This window comes from Pseudophryne corroboree, chromosome 2 (genome assembly GCF_028390025.1).
Source record: "Pseudophryne corroboree isolate aPseCor3 chromosome 2, aPseCor3.hap2, whole genome shotgun sequence".
Classification (NCBI taxonomy): Eukaryota; Metazoa; Chordata; class Amphibia; order Anura; family Myobatrachidae; genus Pseudophryne; species Pseudophryne corroboree.
Window position 1 is genome coordinate 1,047,365,679 of NC_086445.1, and position 16,651 is coordinate 1,047,382,329.

The following is a 16,651-nucleotide window of genomic DNA, read 5'->3' on the forward strand; positions in this document are numbered from 1 at the left end:
TGACTGTTAGGATCAGTGTGACTGTTATAGGATCAGTGACTGTTATAGGATCAGTGACTGTTATAGGATCAGTGTTACTGTTATAGGATCAGAGTGACTGTTATAGGATCAGTGTGACTGTTATAGGATCAGTGTGACTGTTATAGGATCAGTGTGACTGTTATAGGATCAGTGTGACTGTTATAGGATCAGTGTGAATGTTATAGGATCAGTGACTGTTATAGGATCAGTGTGAATGTTATAGGATCAGTGACTGTTATAGGATCAGTGACTGTTATAGGATCAGTGTGACTGTTATAGGATCAGTGTGACTGTTATAGGATCAGTGTGAAAATTATAGGATCAGTGACTATTATAGGATCAGTGACTGTTATAGGATCAGTGTGAATGTTATAGGATCAGTGTGACTGTTATAGGATCAGTGTGAATGTTATAGGATCAGTGTTACTGTTATAGGATCAGTGTGACTGTTATAGGATCAGTGTGACTGTTATAGGATCAGTGTGACTGTTATAGAATCAGTGTTACTGTTATAGGATCAGTGTGACTGTTATAGGATCAGTGTGAATGTTATAGGATCAGTGACTGTTATAGGATCAGTGTGACTGTTATAGGATCAGTGTGACTGTTATAGGATCAGTGTGACTGTTATAGGATCAGTGACTGTTATAGGATCAGTGTGAATGTTATAGGATCAGTGACTGTTATAGGATCAGTGACTGTTATAGGATCAGTGTGAATGTTATAGGATCAGTGTGACTGTTATAGGATCAGTGTGACTGTTTTAGGATCAGTGTGACTGTTATAGGATCAGTGACTGTTATAGGATCAGTGTTACTGTTATAGGATCAGTGACTGTTATAGGATCAGTGTGACTGTTATAGGATCAGTGACTGTTATAGGATCAGTGACTGTTATAGGATCAGTGACTGTTATAGGGTCAGTGTGACTGTTATAGGATCAGTGTTACTGTTATAGGATCTGTGTTACTGTTATAGGATCAGTGTTACTGTTATAGGATCAGTGACTGTTATAGGATCAGTGTGACTGTTATAGGATCAGTGTTACTGTTATAGGATCAGTGTGACTGTTATAGGATCTGTGTTACTGTTATAGGATCTGTGTTACTGTTATAGGATCAGTGTTACTGTTATAGGATCAGTGACTGTTATAGGATCAGTGTGACTGTTATAGGATCTGTGTTACTGTTATAGGATCAGTGTTACTGTTATAGGATCAGTGACTGTTAGGATCAGTGTGACTGTTATAGGATCAGTGTTACTGTTATAGGATCAGTTACTGTTATAGGATCAGTGTGACTGTTATAGGATCAGTGTGACTGTTATAGGATCAGTGTGAATGTTATAGGATCAGTGACTGTTATAGGATCAGTGTGAATGTTATAGGATCAGTGTTACTGTTATAGGATCAGTGTGACTGTTATAGGATCAGTGTGACTGTTATAGGATCAGTGACTGTTATAGGATCAGTTACTGTTATAGGATCAGTGTTACTGTTATAGGATCAGAGTGACTGTTATAGGATCAGTGTGACTGTTATAGGATCAGTGTGACTGTTATAGGATCAGTGTGACTGTTATAGGATCAGTGTGACTGTTATAGGATCAGTGTGACTGTTATAGGATCAGTGTGACTGTTATAGGATCAGTGTGACTGTTATAGGATCAGTGTGAATGTTATAGGATCAGTGACTGTTATAGGATCAGTGTGAATGTTATAGGATCAGTGACTGTTATAGGATCAGTGTGACTGTTATAGGATCAGTGTGACTGTTATAGGATCAGTGTGAAAATTATAGGATTAGTGACTATTATAGGATCAGTGACTGTTATAGGATCAGTGTTACTGTTATAGGATCAGTGTGAATGTTATAGGATCAGTGTGACTGTTATAGGATCAGTGTGAATGTTATAGGATCAGTGACTGTTATAGGATCAGTGTGACTGTTATAGGATCAGTGTGACTGTTATAGGATCAGTGTGACTTTTATAGAATCAGTGTTACTGTTATAGGATCAGTGTGACTGTTATAGGATCAGTGTGAATGTTATAGGATCAGTGACTGTTATAGGATCAGTGTGACTGTTATAGGATCAGTGTGACTGTTATAGGATCAGTGTGACTGTTATAGGATCAGTGACTGTTATAGGATCAGTGTGAATGTTATAGGATCAGTGACTGTTATAGGATCAGTGACTGTTATAGGATCAGTGTGAATGTTATAGGATCAGTGTGACTGTTATAGGATCAGTGTGACTGTTTTAGGATCAGTGTGACTGTTATAGGATCAGTGACTGTTATAGGATCAGTGTTACTGTTATAGGATCAGTGACTGTTATAGGATCAGTGTGACTGTTATAGGATCAGTGACTGTTATAGGATCAGTGACTGTTATAGGATCAGTGACTGTTATAGGGTCAGTGTGACTGTTATAGGATCAGTGTGACTGTTATAGGATCAGTGTGAAAATTATAGGATCAGTGACTATTATAGGATCAGTGACTGTTATAGGATCAGTGTGAATGTTATAGGATCAGTGTTACTGTTATAGGATCAGTGTGACTGTTATAGGATCAGTGACTGTTATAGGATCAGTGTGAATGTTATAGGATCAGTGACTGTTATAGGATCAGTGTGACTGTTATAGGATCAGTGTGACTGTTATAGGATCAGTGTGACTGTTATAGGATCAGTGTGACTGTTATAGGATCAGTGTGACTGTTATAGGATCAGTGTGACTGTTATAGGGTCAGTGTGAAAATTATAGGATCAGTGACTATTATAGGATCAGTGACTGTTATAGGATCAGTGTGAATGTTATAGGATCAGTGTGAAAATTATAGGATCAGTGACTATTATAGGATCAGTGACTGTTATAGGATCAGTGTGAATGTTATAGGATCAGTGTGAATGTTATAGGATCAGTGTGACTGTTATAGGATCAGTGTGAATGTTATAGGATCAGTGACTGTTATAGGATCAGTGACTGTTATAGGATCAGTGTGAATGTTATAGGATCAGTGTGACTGTTATAGGATCAGTGTGAATGTTATAGGATCAGTGACTGTTATAGGATCAGTGTGACTGTTATAGGATCAGTGTGACTGTTATAGGATCAGTGTGAAAATTATAGGATCAGTGACTATTATAGGATCAGTGACTGTTATAGGATCAGTGTGAATGTTATAGGATCAGTGTGAATGTTATAGGATCAGTGTGACTGTTATAGGATCAGTGTGAATGTTATAGGATCAGTGACTGTTATAGGATCAGTGACTGTTATAGGATCAGTGTGAATGTTATAGGATCAGTGTGACTGTTATAGGATCAGTGTGAATGTTATAGGATCAGTGACTGTTATAGGATCAGTGTGACTGTTATAGGATCAGTGTGACTGTTATAGAATCAGTGTTACTGTTATAGGATCAGTGTGACTGTTATAGGATCAGTGTGAATGTTATAGGATCAGTGACTGTTATAGGATCAGTGTGACTGTTATAGGATCAGTGTGACTGTTATAGGATCAGTGTGACTGTTATAGGATCAGTGACTGTTATAGGATCAGTGTGAATGTTATAGGATCAGTGACTGTTATAGGATCAGTGACTGTTATAGGATCAGTGTGAATGTTATAGGATCAGTGTGACTGTTATAGGATCAGTGTGACTGTTTTAGGATCAGTGTGACTGTTATAGGATCAGTGACTGTTATAGGATCAGTGTTACTGTTATAGGATCAGTGACTGTTATAGGATCAGTGTGACTGTTATAGGATCAGTGACTGTTATAGGATCAGTGACTGTTATAGGGTCAGTGTGACTGTTATAGGATCAGTGTTACTGTTATAGGATCTGTGTTACTGTTATAGGATCAGTGTTACTGTTATACTATCAGTGTGACTGTTATAGGATCAGTGTGACTGTTATAGGATCAGTGTTACTGTTATAGGATCAGTGTGACTGTTATAGGATCAGTGTGACTGTTATAGGATCAGTGACTGTTATAGGATCAGTGACTGTTATAGGATCAGTGTTACTGTTATAGGATCAGTGTGACTGTTATAGGATCAGTGTGACTGTTATAGGATCAGTGTGACTATTATAGGATCAGTGACTGTTATAGGATCAGTATTACTGTTATAGGATCAGTGACTGTTATAGGATCAGTGTGACTGTTATAGGTTCAGTGTGACTGTTATAGGATCAGTGTTACTGTTATAGGATCAGTGACTGTTAGGATCAGTGTGACTGTTATAGGATCAGTGTTACTGTTATAGGATCAGTTACTGTTATAGGATCAGTGTTACTGTTATAGGATCAGTGTGACTGTTATAGGATCAGTGTGACTGTTATAGGATCAGTGTGACTGTTATAGGATCAGTGTGAATGTTATAGGATCAGTGACTGTTATAGGATCAGTGTGAATGTTATAGGATCAGTGTTACTGTTATAGGATCAGTGTGACTGTTATAGGATCAGTGTGACTGTTATAGGATCAGTGACTGTTATAGGATCAGTTACTGTTATAGGATCAGTGTTACTGTTATAGGATCAGAGTGACTGTTATAGGATCAGTGTGACTGTTATAGGATCAGTGTGACTGTTATAGGATCAGTGTGACTGTTATAGGATCAGTGTGACTGTTATAGGATCAGTGTGACTGTTATAGGATCAGTGTGACTGTTATAGGATCAGTGTGACTGTTATAGGATCAGTGTGACTGTTATAGGATCAGTGACTGTTATAGGATCAGTGTGAATGTTATAGGATCAGTGACTGTTATAGGATCAGTGTGACTGTTATAGGATCAGTGTGACTGTTATAGGATCAGTGTGAAAATTATAGGATCAGTGACTATTATAGGATCAGTGACTGTTATAGGATCAGTGTTACTGTTATAGGATCAGTGTGAATGTTATAGGATCAGTGTGACTGTTATAGGATCAGTGTGAATGTTATAGGATCAGTGACTGTTATAGGATCAGTGTGACTGTTATAGGATCAGTGTGACTGTTATAGGATCAGTGTGACTTTTATAGAATCAGTGTTACTGTTATAGGATCAGTGTGACTGTTATAGGATCAGTGTGAATGTTATAGGATCAGTGACTGTTATAGGATCAGTGTGACTGTTATAGGATCAGTGTGACTGTTATAGGATCAGTGTGACTGTTATAGGATCAGTGACTGTTATAGGATCAGTGTGAATGTTATAGGATCAGTGACTGTTATAGGATCAGTGACTGTTATAGGATCAGTGTGAATGTTATAGGATCAGTGTGACTGTTATAGGATCAGTGTGACTGTTTTAGGATCAGTGTGACTGTTATAGGATCAGTGACTGTTATAGGATCAGTGTTACTGTTATAGGATCAGTGACTGTTATAGGATCAGTGTGACTGTTATAGGATCAGTGACTGTTATAGGATCAGTGACTGTTATAGGATCAGTGACTGTTATAGGGTCAGTGTGACTGTTATAGGATCAGTGTGACTGTTATAGGATCAGTGTGAAAATTATAGGATCAGTGACTATTATAGGATCAGTGACTGTTATAGGATCAGTGTGAATGTTATAGGATCAGTGTTACTGTTATAGGATCAGTGTGACTGTTATAGGATCAGTGACTGTTATAGGATCAGTGTGAATGTTATAGGATCAGTGACTGTTATAGGATCAGTGACTGTTATAGGATCAGTGTGACTGTTATAGGATCAGTGTGACTGTTATAGGATCAGTGTGACTGTTATAGGATCAGTGTGACTGTTATAGGATCAGTGTGAAAATTATAGGATCAGTGACTATTATAGGATCAGTGACTGTTATAGGATCAGTGTGAATGTTATAGGATCAGTGTGAAAATGATAGGATCAGTGACTATTATAGGATCAGTGACTGTTATAGGATCAGTGTGAATGTTATAGGATCAGTGTGAATGTTATAGGATCAGTGTGACTGTTATAGGATCAGTGTGAATGTTATAGGATCAGTGACTGTTATAGGATCAGTGACTGTTATAGGATCAGTGTGAATGTTATAGGATCAGTGTGACTGTTATAGGATCAGTGTGAATGTTATAGGATCAGTGACTGTTATAGGATCAGTGTGACTGTTATAGGATCAGTGTGACTGTTAAAGGATCAGTGTGAAAATTATAGGATCAGTGACTATTATAGGATCAGTGACTGTTATAGGATCAGTGTGAATGTTATAGGATCAGTGTGAATGTTATAGGATCAGTGTGACTGTTATAGGATCAGTGTGAATGTTATAGGATCAGTGACTGTTATAGGATCAGTGACTGTTATAGGATCAGTGTGAATGTTATAGGATCAGTGTGACTGTTATAGGATCAGTGTGAATGTTATAGGATCAGTGACTGTTATAGGATCAGTGTGACTGTTATAGGATCAGTGTGACTGTTATAGAATCAGTGTTACTGTTATAGGATCAGTGTGACTGTTATAGGATCAGTGTGAATGTTATAGGATCAGTGACTGTTATAGGATCAGTGTGACTGTTATAGGATCAGTGTGACTGTTATAGGATCAGTGTGACTGTTATAGGATCAGTGACTGTTATAGGATCAGTGTGAATGTTATAGGATCAGTGACTGTTATAGGATCAGTGACTGTTATAGGATCAGTGTGAATGTTATAGGATCAGTGTGACTGTTATAGGATCAGTGTGACTGTTTTAGGATCAGTGTGACTGTTATAGGATCAGTGACTGTTATAGGATCAGTGTTACTGTTATAGGATCAGTGACTGTTATAGGATCAGTGTGACTGTTATAGGATCAGTGACTGTTATAGGATCAGTGACTGTTATAGGGTCAGTGTGACTGTTATAGGATCAGTGTTACTGTTATAGGATCTGTGTTACTGTTATAGGATCAGTGTTACTGTTATACTATCAGTGTGACTGTTATAGGATCAGTGTGACTGTTATAGGATCAGTGTTACTGTTATAGGATCAGTGTGACTGTTATAGGATCAGTGTGACTGTTATAGGATCAGTGACTGTTATAGGATCAGTGTTACTGTTATAGGATCAGTGTGACTGTTATAGGATCAGTGTGACTGTTATAGGATCAGTGTGACTGTTATAGGATCAGTGTGACTATTATAGGATCAGTGACTGTTATAGGATCAGTATTACTGTTATAGGATCAGTGACTGTTATAGGATCAGTGTGACTGTTATAGGTTCAGTGTGACTGTTATAGGATCAGTGTGAATGTTATAGGATCAGTGACTATTATAGGATCAGTGACTGTTATAGGATCAGTGTGAATGTTATAGGATCAGTGTGAATGTTATAGGATCAGTGTGACTGTTATAGGATCAGTGTGAATGTTATAGGATCAGTGACTGTTATAGGATCAGTGACTGTTATAGGATCAGTGTGAATGTTATAGGATCAGTGTGAATGTTATAGGATCAGTGTTACTGTTATAGGATCAGTGTGAATGTTATAGGATCAGTGTTACTGTTATAGGATCAGTGACTGTTATAGGATCAGTGACTGTTATAGGATCAGTGTTACTGTTATAGAATCAGTGTGACTGTTATAGGATCAGTGTGACTGTTATAGGATCAGTGTGACTGTTATAGGATCAGTGTGACTGTTATAGGATCAGTGTGAATGTTATAGGATCAGTGACTGTTATAGGATCAGTGACTGTTATAGGATCAGTGTGAATGTTATAGGATCAGTGTGACTGTTATAGGATCAGTGTGACTGTTTTAGGATCAGTGTGACTGTTTTAGGATCAGTGTGACTGTTATAGGATCAGTGACTGTTATAGGATCAGTGTTACTGTTATAGGATCAGTGACTGTTTTAGGATCAGTGTGACTGTTATAGGATCAGTGACTGTTATAGGATCAGTGTTACTGTTATAGGATCAGTGTGACTGTTATAGGATCAGTGTGACTGTTATAGGATCAGTGACTGTTATAGGATCAGTGACTGTTATAGGATCAGTGTGACTGTTATAGGATCAGTGTGACTGTTATAGGATCAGTGTGACTGTTATAGGATCAGTGTGAATGTTATAGGATCAGTGACTGTTATAGGATCAGTGTGACTGTTATAGGATCAGTGACTGTTATAGGATCAGTGTGACTGTTATAGGATCAGTGTGAATGTTATAGGATCAGTGGCTGTTATAGGATCAGTGACTGTTATAGGATCAGTGTGACTGTTATAGGATCAGTGTGAATGTTATAGGATCAGTGACTGTTATAGGATCAGTGTGACTGTTATAGGATCAGTGACTGTTATAGGATCAGTGTGAATGTTATAGGATCAGTGACTGTTATAGGATCAGTGTGACTGTTATAGGATCAGTGTGACTGTTATAGGATCAGTGTGACTATTATAGGATCAGTGACTGTTATAGGATCAGTATTACTGTTATAGGATCAGTGACTGTTATAGGATCAGTGTGACTGTTATAGGATCAGTGTGACTGTTATAGGATCAGTGTGAATGTTATAGGATCAGTGACTGTTATAGGATCAGTGTGACTGTTATAGGATCAGTGTGACTGTTATAGGATCAGTGTGAATGTTATAGGATCAGTGACTGTTATAGGATCAGTGTGACTGTTATAGGATCAGTGACTGTTATAGGATCAGTGTGAATGTTATAGGATCAGTGTGACTGTTATAGGATCAGTGTGAATGTTATAGGATCAGTGACTGTTATAGGATCAGTGACTGTTATAGGATCAGTGACTGTTATAGGATCAGTGTGACTGTTATAGGTTCAGTGTGACTGTTATAGGATCAGTGTGAATGTTATAGGATCAGTGACTATTATAGGCTCAGTGACTGTTATAGGATCAGTGTGAATGTTATAGGATCAGTGTGAATGTTATAGGATCAGTGTGACTGTTATAGGATCAGTGTGAATGTTATAGGATCAGTGACTGTTATAGGATCAGTGACTGTTATAGGATCAGTGTGAATGTTATAGGATCAGTGTGAATGTTATAGGATCAGTGTTACTGTTATAGGATCAGTGTGAATGTTATAGGATCAGTGTTACTATTATAGGATCAGTGTGACTGTTATAGGATCAGTGTGACTGTTATAGGATCAGTGTGAATGTTATAGGATCAGTGTGAATGTTATAGGATCAGTGACTGTTATAGGATCAGTGTGACTGTTATAGGATCAGTGTGACTGTTATAGGATCAGTGACTGTTATAGGATCAGTGTGAATGTTATAGGATCAGTGACTGTTATAGGATCAGTGACTGTTATAGGATCAGTGTGAATGTTATAGGATCAGTGTGACTGTTATAGGATCAGTGTGACTGTTTTAGGATCAGTGTGACTGTTATAGGATCAGTGACTGTTATAGGATCAGTGTGACTGTTATAGGATCAGTGACTGTTATAGGATCAGTGTGACTGTTATAGGATCAGTGACTGTTATAGGATCAGTGTGACTGTTACAGGATCAGTGTGACTGTTATAGGATCAGTGTGACTGTTATAGGATCAGTGTGACTGTTATAGGATCAGTGTGACTGTTACAGGATCAGTGTGACTGTTATAGGATCAGTGTGACTGTTATAGGATCAGTGTGACTGTTTTAGGATCAGTGTGAATGTTATAGGATCAGTGACTGTTATAGGATCAGTGTGACTGTTATAGGATCAGTGTGACTGTTATAGGATCAGTGACTGTTATAGGATCAGTGTGACTGTTATAGGATCAGTGACTGTTATAGGATCAGTGACTGTTATAGGATCAGTGTGAATGTTATAGGATCAGTGACTGTTATAGGATCAGTGTGACTGTTACAGGATCAGTGTGACTGTTATAGGATCAGTGTGACTGTTATAGGATCAGTGTGACTGTTATAGGATCAGTGACTGTTCTAGGATCAGTGTGAATGTTATAGGATCAGTGACTGTTATAGGATCAGTGTGACTGTTATAGGATCAGTGTGACTGTTATAGGATCAGTGTGACTATTATAGGATCAGTGACTGTTATAGGATCAGTATTACTGTTATAGGATCAGTGACTGTTATAGGATCAGTGTGACTGTTATAGGATCAGTGTGACTGTTATAGGATCAGTGTGAATGTTATAGGATCAGTGACTGTTATAGGATCAGTGTGAATGTTATAGGATCAGTGTGACTGTTATAGGATCAGTGTGAATGTTATAGGATCAGTGACTATTATAGGATCAGTGTGACTGTTATAGGATCAGTGTTACTGTTATAGGATCAGTGTTACTGTTATAGGATCAGTGTGACTGTTATAGGATCAGTGTGACTGTTATAGGATCAGTGTGACTGTTATAGGATCAGTGACTGTTATAGGATCAGTGACTGTTATAGGATCAGTGTTACTGTTATAGGATCAGAGTGACTGTTATAGGATCAGTGTGACTGTTATAGGATCAGTGTGACTGTTATAGGATCAGTGTGACTGTTATAGGATCAGTGTGAATGTTATAGGATCAGTGACTGTTATAGGATCAGTGTGAATGTTATAGGATCAGTGACTGTTATAGGATCAGTGACTGTTATAGGATCAGTGTGAATGTTATAGGATCAGTGTGAATGTTATAGGATCAGTGTGACTGTTATAGGATCAGTGTGAATGTTATAGGATCAGTGACTGTTATAGGATCAGTGACTGTTATAGGATCAGTGTGAATGTTATAGGATCAGTGTGAATGTTATAGGATCAGTGTGAATGTTATAGGATCAGTGTTACTGTTATAGGATCAGTGTGAATGTTATAGGATCAGTGTTACTGTTATAGGATCAGTGTGACTGTTATAGGATCAGTGTGACTGTTATAGAATCAGTGTGACTGTTATAGGATCAGTGTGACTGTTATAGGATCAGTGTGACTGTTATAGAATCAGTGTGAATGTTATAGGATCAGTGTGACTGTTATAGGATCAGTGTGAATGTTATAGGATCAGTGACTGTTATAGGATCAGTGTGACTGTTATAGGATCAGTGTGAATGTTATAGGATCAGTGACTGTTATAGGATCAGTGACTGTTATAGGATCAGTGTGAATGTTATAGGATCAGTGTGACTGTTATAGGATCAGTGTGACTGTTTTAGGATCAGTGTGACTGTTTTAGGATCAGTGTGACTGTTATAGGATCAGTGACTGTTATAGGATCAGTGTTACTGTTATAGGATCAGTGACTGTTATAGGATCAGTGTGACTGTTATAGGATCAGTGTGACTGTTATAGGATCAGTGTGACTGTTATAGGATCGGTGTCACTGTTACAGGATCAGTGTGACTGTTATAGGATCAGTGTGACTGTTATAGGATCAGTGTGACTGTTACAGGATCAGTGTGACTGTTATAGGATCAGTGTGACTGTTTTAGGATCAGTGTGAATGTTATAGGATCAGTGACTGTTATAGGATCAGTGTTACTGTTATAGGATCAGTGTGACTGTTATAGGATCAGTGACTGTTATAGGATCAGTGTGACTGTTATAGGATCAGTGACTGTTATAGGATCAGTGTGAATGTTATAGGATCAGTGACTGTTATAGGGTCAGTGTGACTGTTATAGGATCAGTGTGACTGTTATAGGATCAGTGTGACTGTTATAGGATCAGTGTGACTGTTATAGGATCAGTGTGACTGTTATAGGATCAGTGACTGTTATAGAACCGCTCCTATAACATCAGTAGGTGAGTGCGCACTTATAAGGCATGGCCTTCCTTCTCCCCAATACTTTGCGGATGCAGACTTCTCCACCTCTACAAGGGCCGCCATCTTGTGTCACAATACCACACATTTCCCCACAAAGCCACGTGTGTTTGTGTAACCCTTAGGAGCCACTAAAGAGCATTTGCCCTAAGTTGGGCTGTCAGTGACACAATATTAATATTCCAAGACGCCATGTTATCCTGCCTACGTATTACTTCCTCCCACTCCTATCTCCAAGATTTCTCACGTGCTGCACCACTTCTCTGGAATTCCCTACCTCTCCCCCTCAGACTCTCCACCTCTCTACAAAACTTCAAACGGGCTCTCAAGACCCCCTTCTTCACCAAACCCAGCCACATCTCATCCTAACCCTCTGTTCCACGCTCTCTATGTACCCCGTCTGTGTCACCCCTGTCTGTCTACCCCTCCCCTTCAGAATGTAAGCTCTCACGAGCAGGGCCCTCTTCCCTCATGTGCTTATCCTTTTCTTACTTTAATAATATTCAACTGCATCAACTCCAGCAGTCTTCTGCCACCGGATACTTATTCCAGTGTCATCTGCTGATGTAACTATGTGTATTTACCCTGTACTTGTCCTATACTGTCATCACCTGTAAGTTGCTGTTTTCCTGTTTGATTATTTGTATATGTACTCTGTAATTGGGCGCTGCGGAACCCTTGTGGCGCCATATAAATAAAGGATAATAATAATAATAATAATAATAATGTTGTGTGACCTCAGCGTTTTGTACATTCTCTGTTACAGGAGAGGTGGAAGGTCAGCATCGCATTTGTGGTGGAGAACCAGCAGGAGGACCGGCTGCACACCCGGGCGCTGTCACAGGCAGTGTCTCTCCCCCAGCGACGGCTCTTCAGCCTGGTGTCATGGGACACAGTGCTGCAACAGGTGCGTAGTGCTGACACCGGTTACACAATATCATTGCTGCATACACAATGTCACACAGCAACCATACACAGGTGCGTAGTGCTGACACCGGTTACACAATATCATCGCTGAATACACAATGTCACACAGTAACCATACACAGGCGCGTAGTGCTGACACCGGTTACACAATATCATCGCTGAATACACAATGTCACACAGCAACCATACACAGGTGCGTAGTGCTGACACCAGTTACACAATATCATCACTGCATACACAATGTCACACAGTACAGTAACCATACACAGGTGCGTAGTGCTGACACCGGTTACACAATATCATTGCTGCATACACAATGTCACACAGCAACCATACACAGGTGCGTAGTGCTGACACCGGTTACACAATACCATCACTGCATACACAATGTCACACAGTAACCATACACAGGTGCGTAGTGCTGACACCGGTTACACAATACCATCACTGCATACACAATGTCACACAGTAACCATACACAGGTGCGTAGTGCTGACACCGGTTACACAATACCATCACTGCATACACAATGTCACACAGTAACCATACACAGGTGCGTAGCGCTGACACCGGTTACACAATACCATCACTGCATACACAATGTCACACAGCAACCATACACAGGTGCGTAGTGCTGACACCGGTTACACAATATCATCACTGCATACACAATGTCACACAGCAACCATACACAGGTGCGTAGTGCTGGCACCGGTTACACAATATCATCGCTGCATACACAATGTCACACAGCAACCATACACAGGTGCGTAGTGCTGACACCGGTTACACAATATCATCGCTGCATACACACTGTCACACAGCAACCATATACAGGTGCGTAGTGCTGACACTGGTTACACAATATCATCACTGCATACACAATGTCACACAGTAACCATACACAGGTGCGTAGTGCTGACACCGGTTACACAATACCATCACTGCATACACAATGTCACACAGTAACCATACACAGGTGCATAGCGCTGACACCGGTTACACAATACCATCACTGCATACACAATGTCACACAGCAACCATACACAGGTGCGTAGTGCTGACACCGGTTACACAATATCATCGCTGCATACACAATGTCACACAGCAACCATACACAGGTGCGTAGTGCTGACACCGGTTACACAATATCATCGCTGCATACACAATGTCACACAGCAACCATACACAGGTGCGTAGTGCTGGCACCGGTTACACAATATCATCGCTGCATACACAATGTCACACAGCAACCATACACAGGTGCGTAGTGCTGACACCGGTTACACAATATCATCGCTGCATACACAATGTCACACAGCAACCATACACAGGTGCGTAGTGCTGACACTGGTTACACAATATCATCACTGCATACACAATGTCACACAGTAACCATACACAGGTGCGTAGTGCTGACACCGGTAACACAATATCATCACTGCATACACAATGTCACACAGCAACCATACACAGGTGCGTAGTGCTGACACCGGTTACACAATATCATCGCTGAATACACAATGTCACACAGCAACCATACACAGGTGCGTAGTGCTGACACCGGTTACACAATATCATCGCTGAATACACAATGTCACACAGCAACCATACACAGGTGCGTAGTGCTGACACCGGTTACACAATCTCATCACTGCATACACAATGTCACACAGCAACCATACACAGGTGCGTAGTGCTGACACCGGTTACACAATATCATCGCTGCATACACACTGTCACATAGCAACCATACACAGGTGCGTAGTGCTGACACCGGTTACACAATATCATCACTGCATACACAATGTCACACAGTAACCATACACAGGTGCGTAGCGCTGACACCGGTTACACAATATCATCACTGCATACACACTGTCACACAGCAACCATACACAGGTGCGTAGTGCTGACACCGGTTACACAATACCATCACTGCATACACACTGTCACACAGCAACCATACACAGGTGCGTAGTGCTGACACCGGTTACACAATATCATCACTGCATACACACTGTCACACAGCAACCATACACAGGTGCGTAGTGCTGACACCGGTTACACAATACCATCACTGCATACACACTGTCACACAGCAACCATACACAGGTGTGTATCGCTGACACTGGTTACACAATACCATCACTGCATACACACTGTCACACAGCAACCATACACAGGTGCGTAGTGCTGACACCGGTTACACAATACCATCACTGCATACACAATGTCACACAGCAACCATACACAGGTGCGTAGTGCTGACACCGGTTACACAATATCATCGCTGCATACACAGTGTCACACAGCAACCATACACAGGTGCGTAGTGCTGACACCGGTTACACAATATCATCGCTGCATACACAATGTCACACAGCAACCATACACAGGTGCGTAGTGCTGACACCGGTTACACAATATCATCACTGCATACACAATGTCACACAGCAACCATACACAGGTGCGTAGTGCTGGCACCGGTTACACAATATCATCGCTGCATACACAATGTCACACAGCAACCATACACAGGTGCGTAGTGCTGACACCGGTTACACAATATCATCGCTGCATACACACTGTCACACAGCAACCATACACAGGTGCGTAGTGCTGACACTGGTTACACAATATCATCACTGCATACACAATGTCACACAGTAACCATACACAGGTGCGTAGTGCTGACACCGGTTACACAATACCATCACTGCATACACAATGTCACACAGTAACCATACACAGGTGCGTAGCGCTGACACCGGTTACACAATACCATCACTGCATACACAATGTCACACAGCAACCATACACAGGTGCGTAGTGCTGACACCGGTTACACAATATCATCGCTGCATACACAATGTCACACAGCAACCATACACAGGTGCGTAGTGCTGACACCGGTTACACAATATCATCACTGCATACACAATGTCACACAGCAACCATACACAGGTGCGTAGTGCTGGCACCGGTTACACAATATCATCGCTGCATACACAATGTCACACAGCAACCATACACAGGTGCGTAGTGCTGACACCGGTTACACAATATCAACGCTGCATACACAATGTCACACAGCAACCATACACAGGTGCGTAGTGCTGACACTGGTTACACAATATCATCACTGCATACACAATGTCACACAGTAACCATACACAGGTGCGTAGTGCTGACACCGGTTACACAATACCATCACTGCATACACAATGTCACACAGCAACCATACACAGGTGCGTAGTGCTGACACCGGTAACACAATATCATCACTGCATACACAATGTCACACAGCAACCATACACAGGTGCGTAGTGCTGACACCGGTTACACAATATCATCGCTGAATACACAATGTCACACAGCAACCATACACAGGTGCGTAGTGCTGACACCGGTTACACAATCTCATCACTGCATACACAATGTCACACAGCAACCATACACAGGTGCGTAGTGCTGACACCGGTTACACAATATCATCGCTGCATACACACTGTCACACAGCAACCATACACAGGTGCGTAGTGCTGACACCGGTTACACAATATCATCACTGCATACACAATGTCACACAGTAACCATACACAGGTGCGTAGCGCTGACACCGGTTACACAATATCATCACTGCATACACACTGTCACACAGCAACCATACACAGGTGCGTAGTGCTGACACCGGTTACACAATACCATCACTGCATACACACTGTCACACAGCAACCATACACAGGTGCGTAGTGCTGACACCGGTTACACAATATCATCACTGCATACACACTGTCACACAGCAACCATACACAGGTGCGTAGTGCTGACACCGGTTACACAATACCATCACTGCATACACACTGTCACACAGCAACCATACACAGGTGTGTATCGCTGACACTGGTTACACAATATCATCGCTGCATACACAGTGTCACACAACAACCATACACAGGTGCGTAGTGCTGACACCGGTTACACAATATCA

At 40.7% G+C, this 16,651-nt stretch overlaps 1 protein-coding gene across 1 annotated transcript in view; it reads left to right on the forward strand.

Moving 5' to 3' along the window:
- SPAG17 (sperm associated antigen 17) overlaps positions 1-16,651 on the forward strand; it is a 481,673-nt gene that overhangs the window by 139,459 nt on the left and 325,563 nt on the right. The window contains exon 2 of the mRNA XM_063956879.1: positions 12,497-12,637. Coding sequence (XP_063812949.1) covers positions 12,497-12,637 — 141 coding nt within the window. The remainder of the gene's footprint in view (positions 1-12,496; positions 12,638-16,651) is intronic.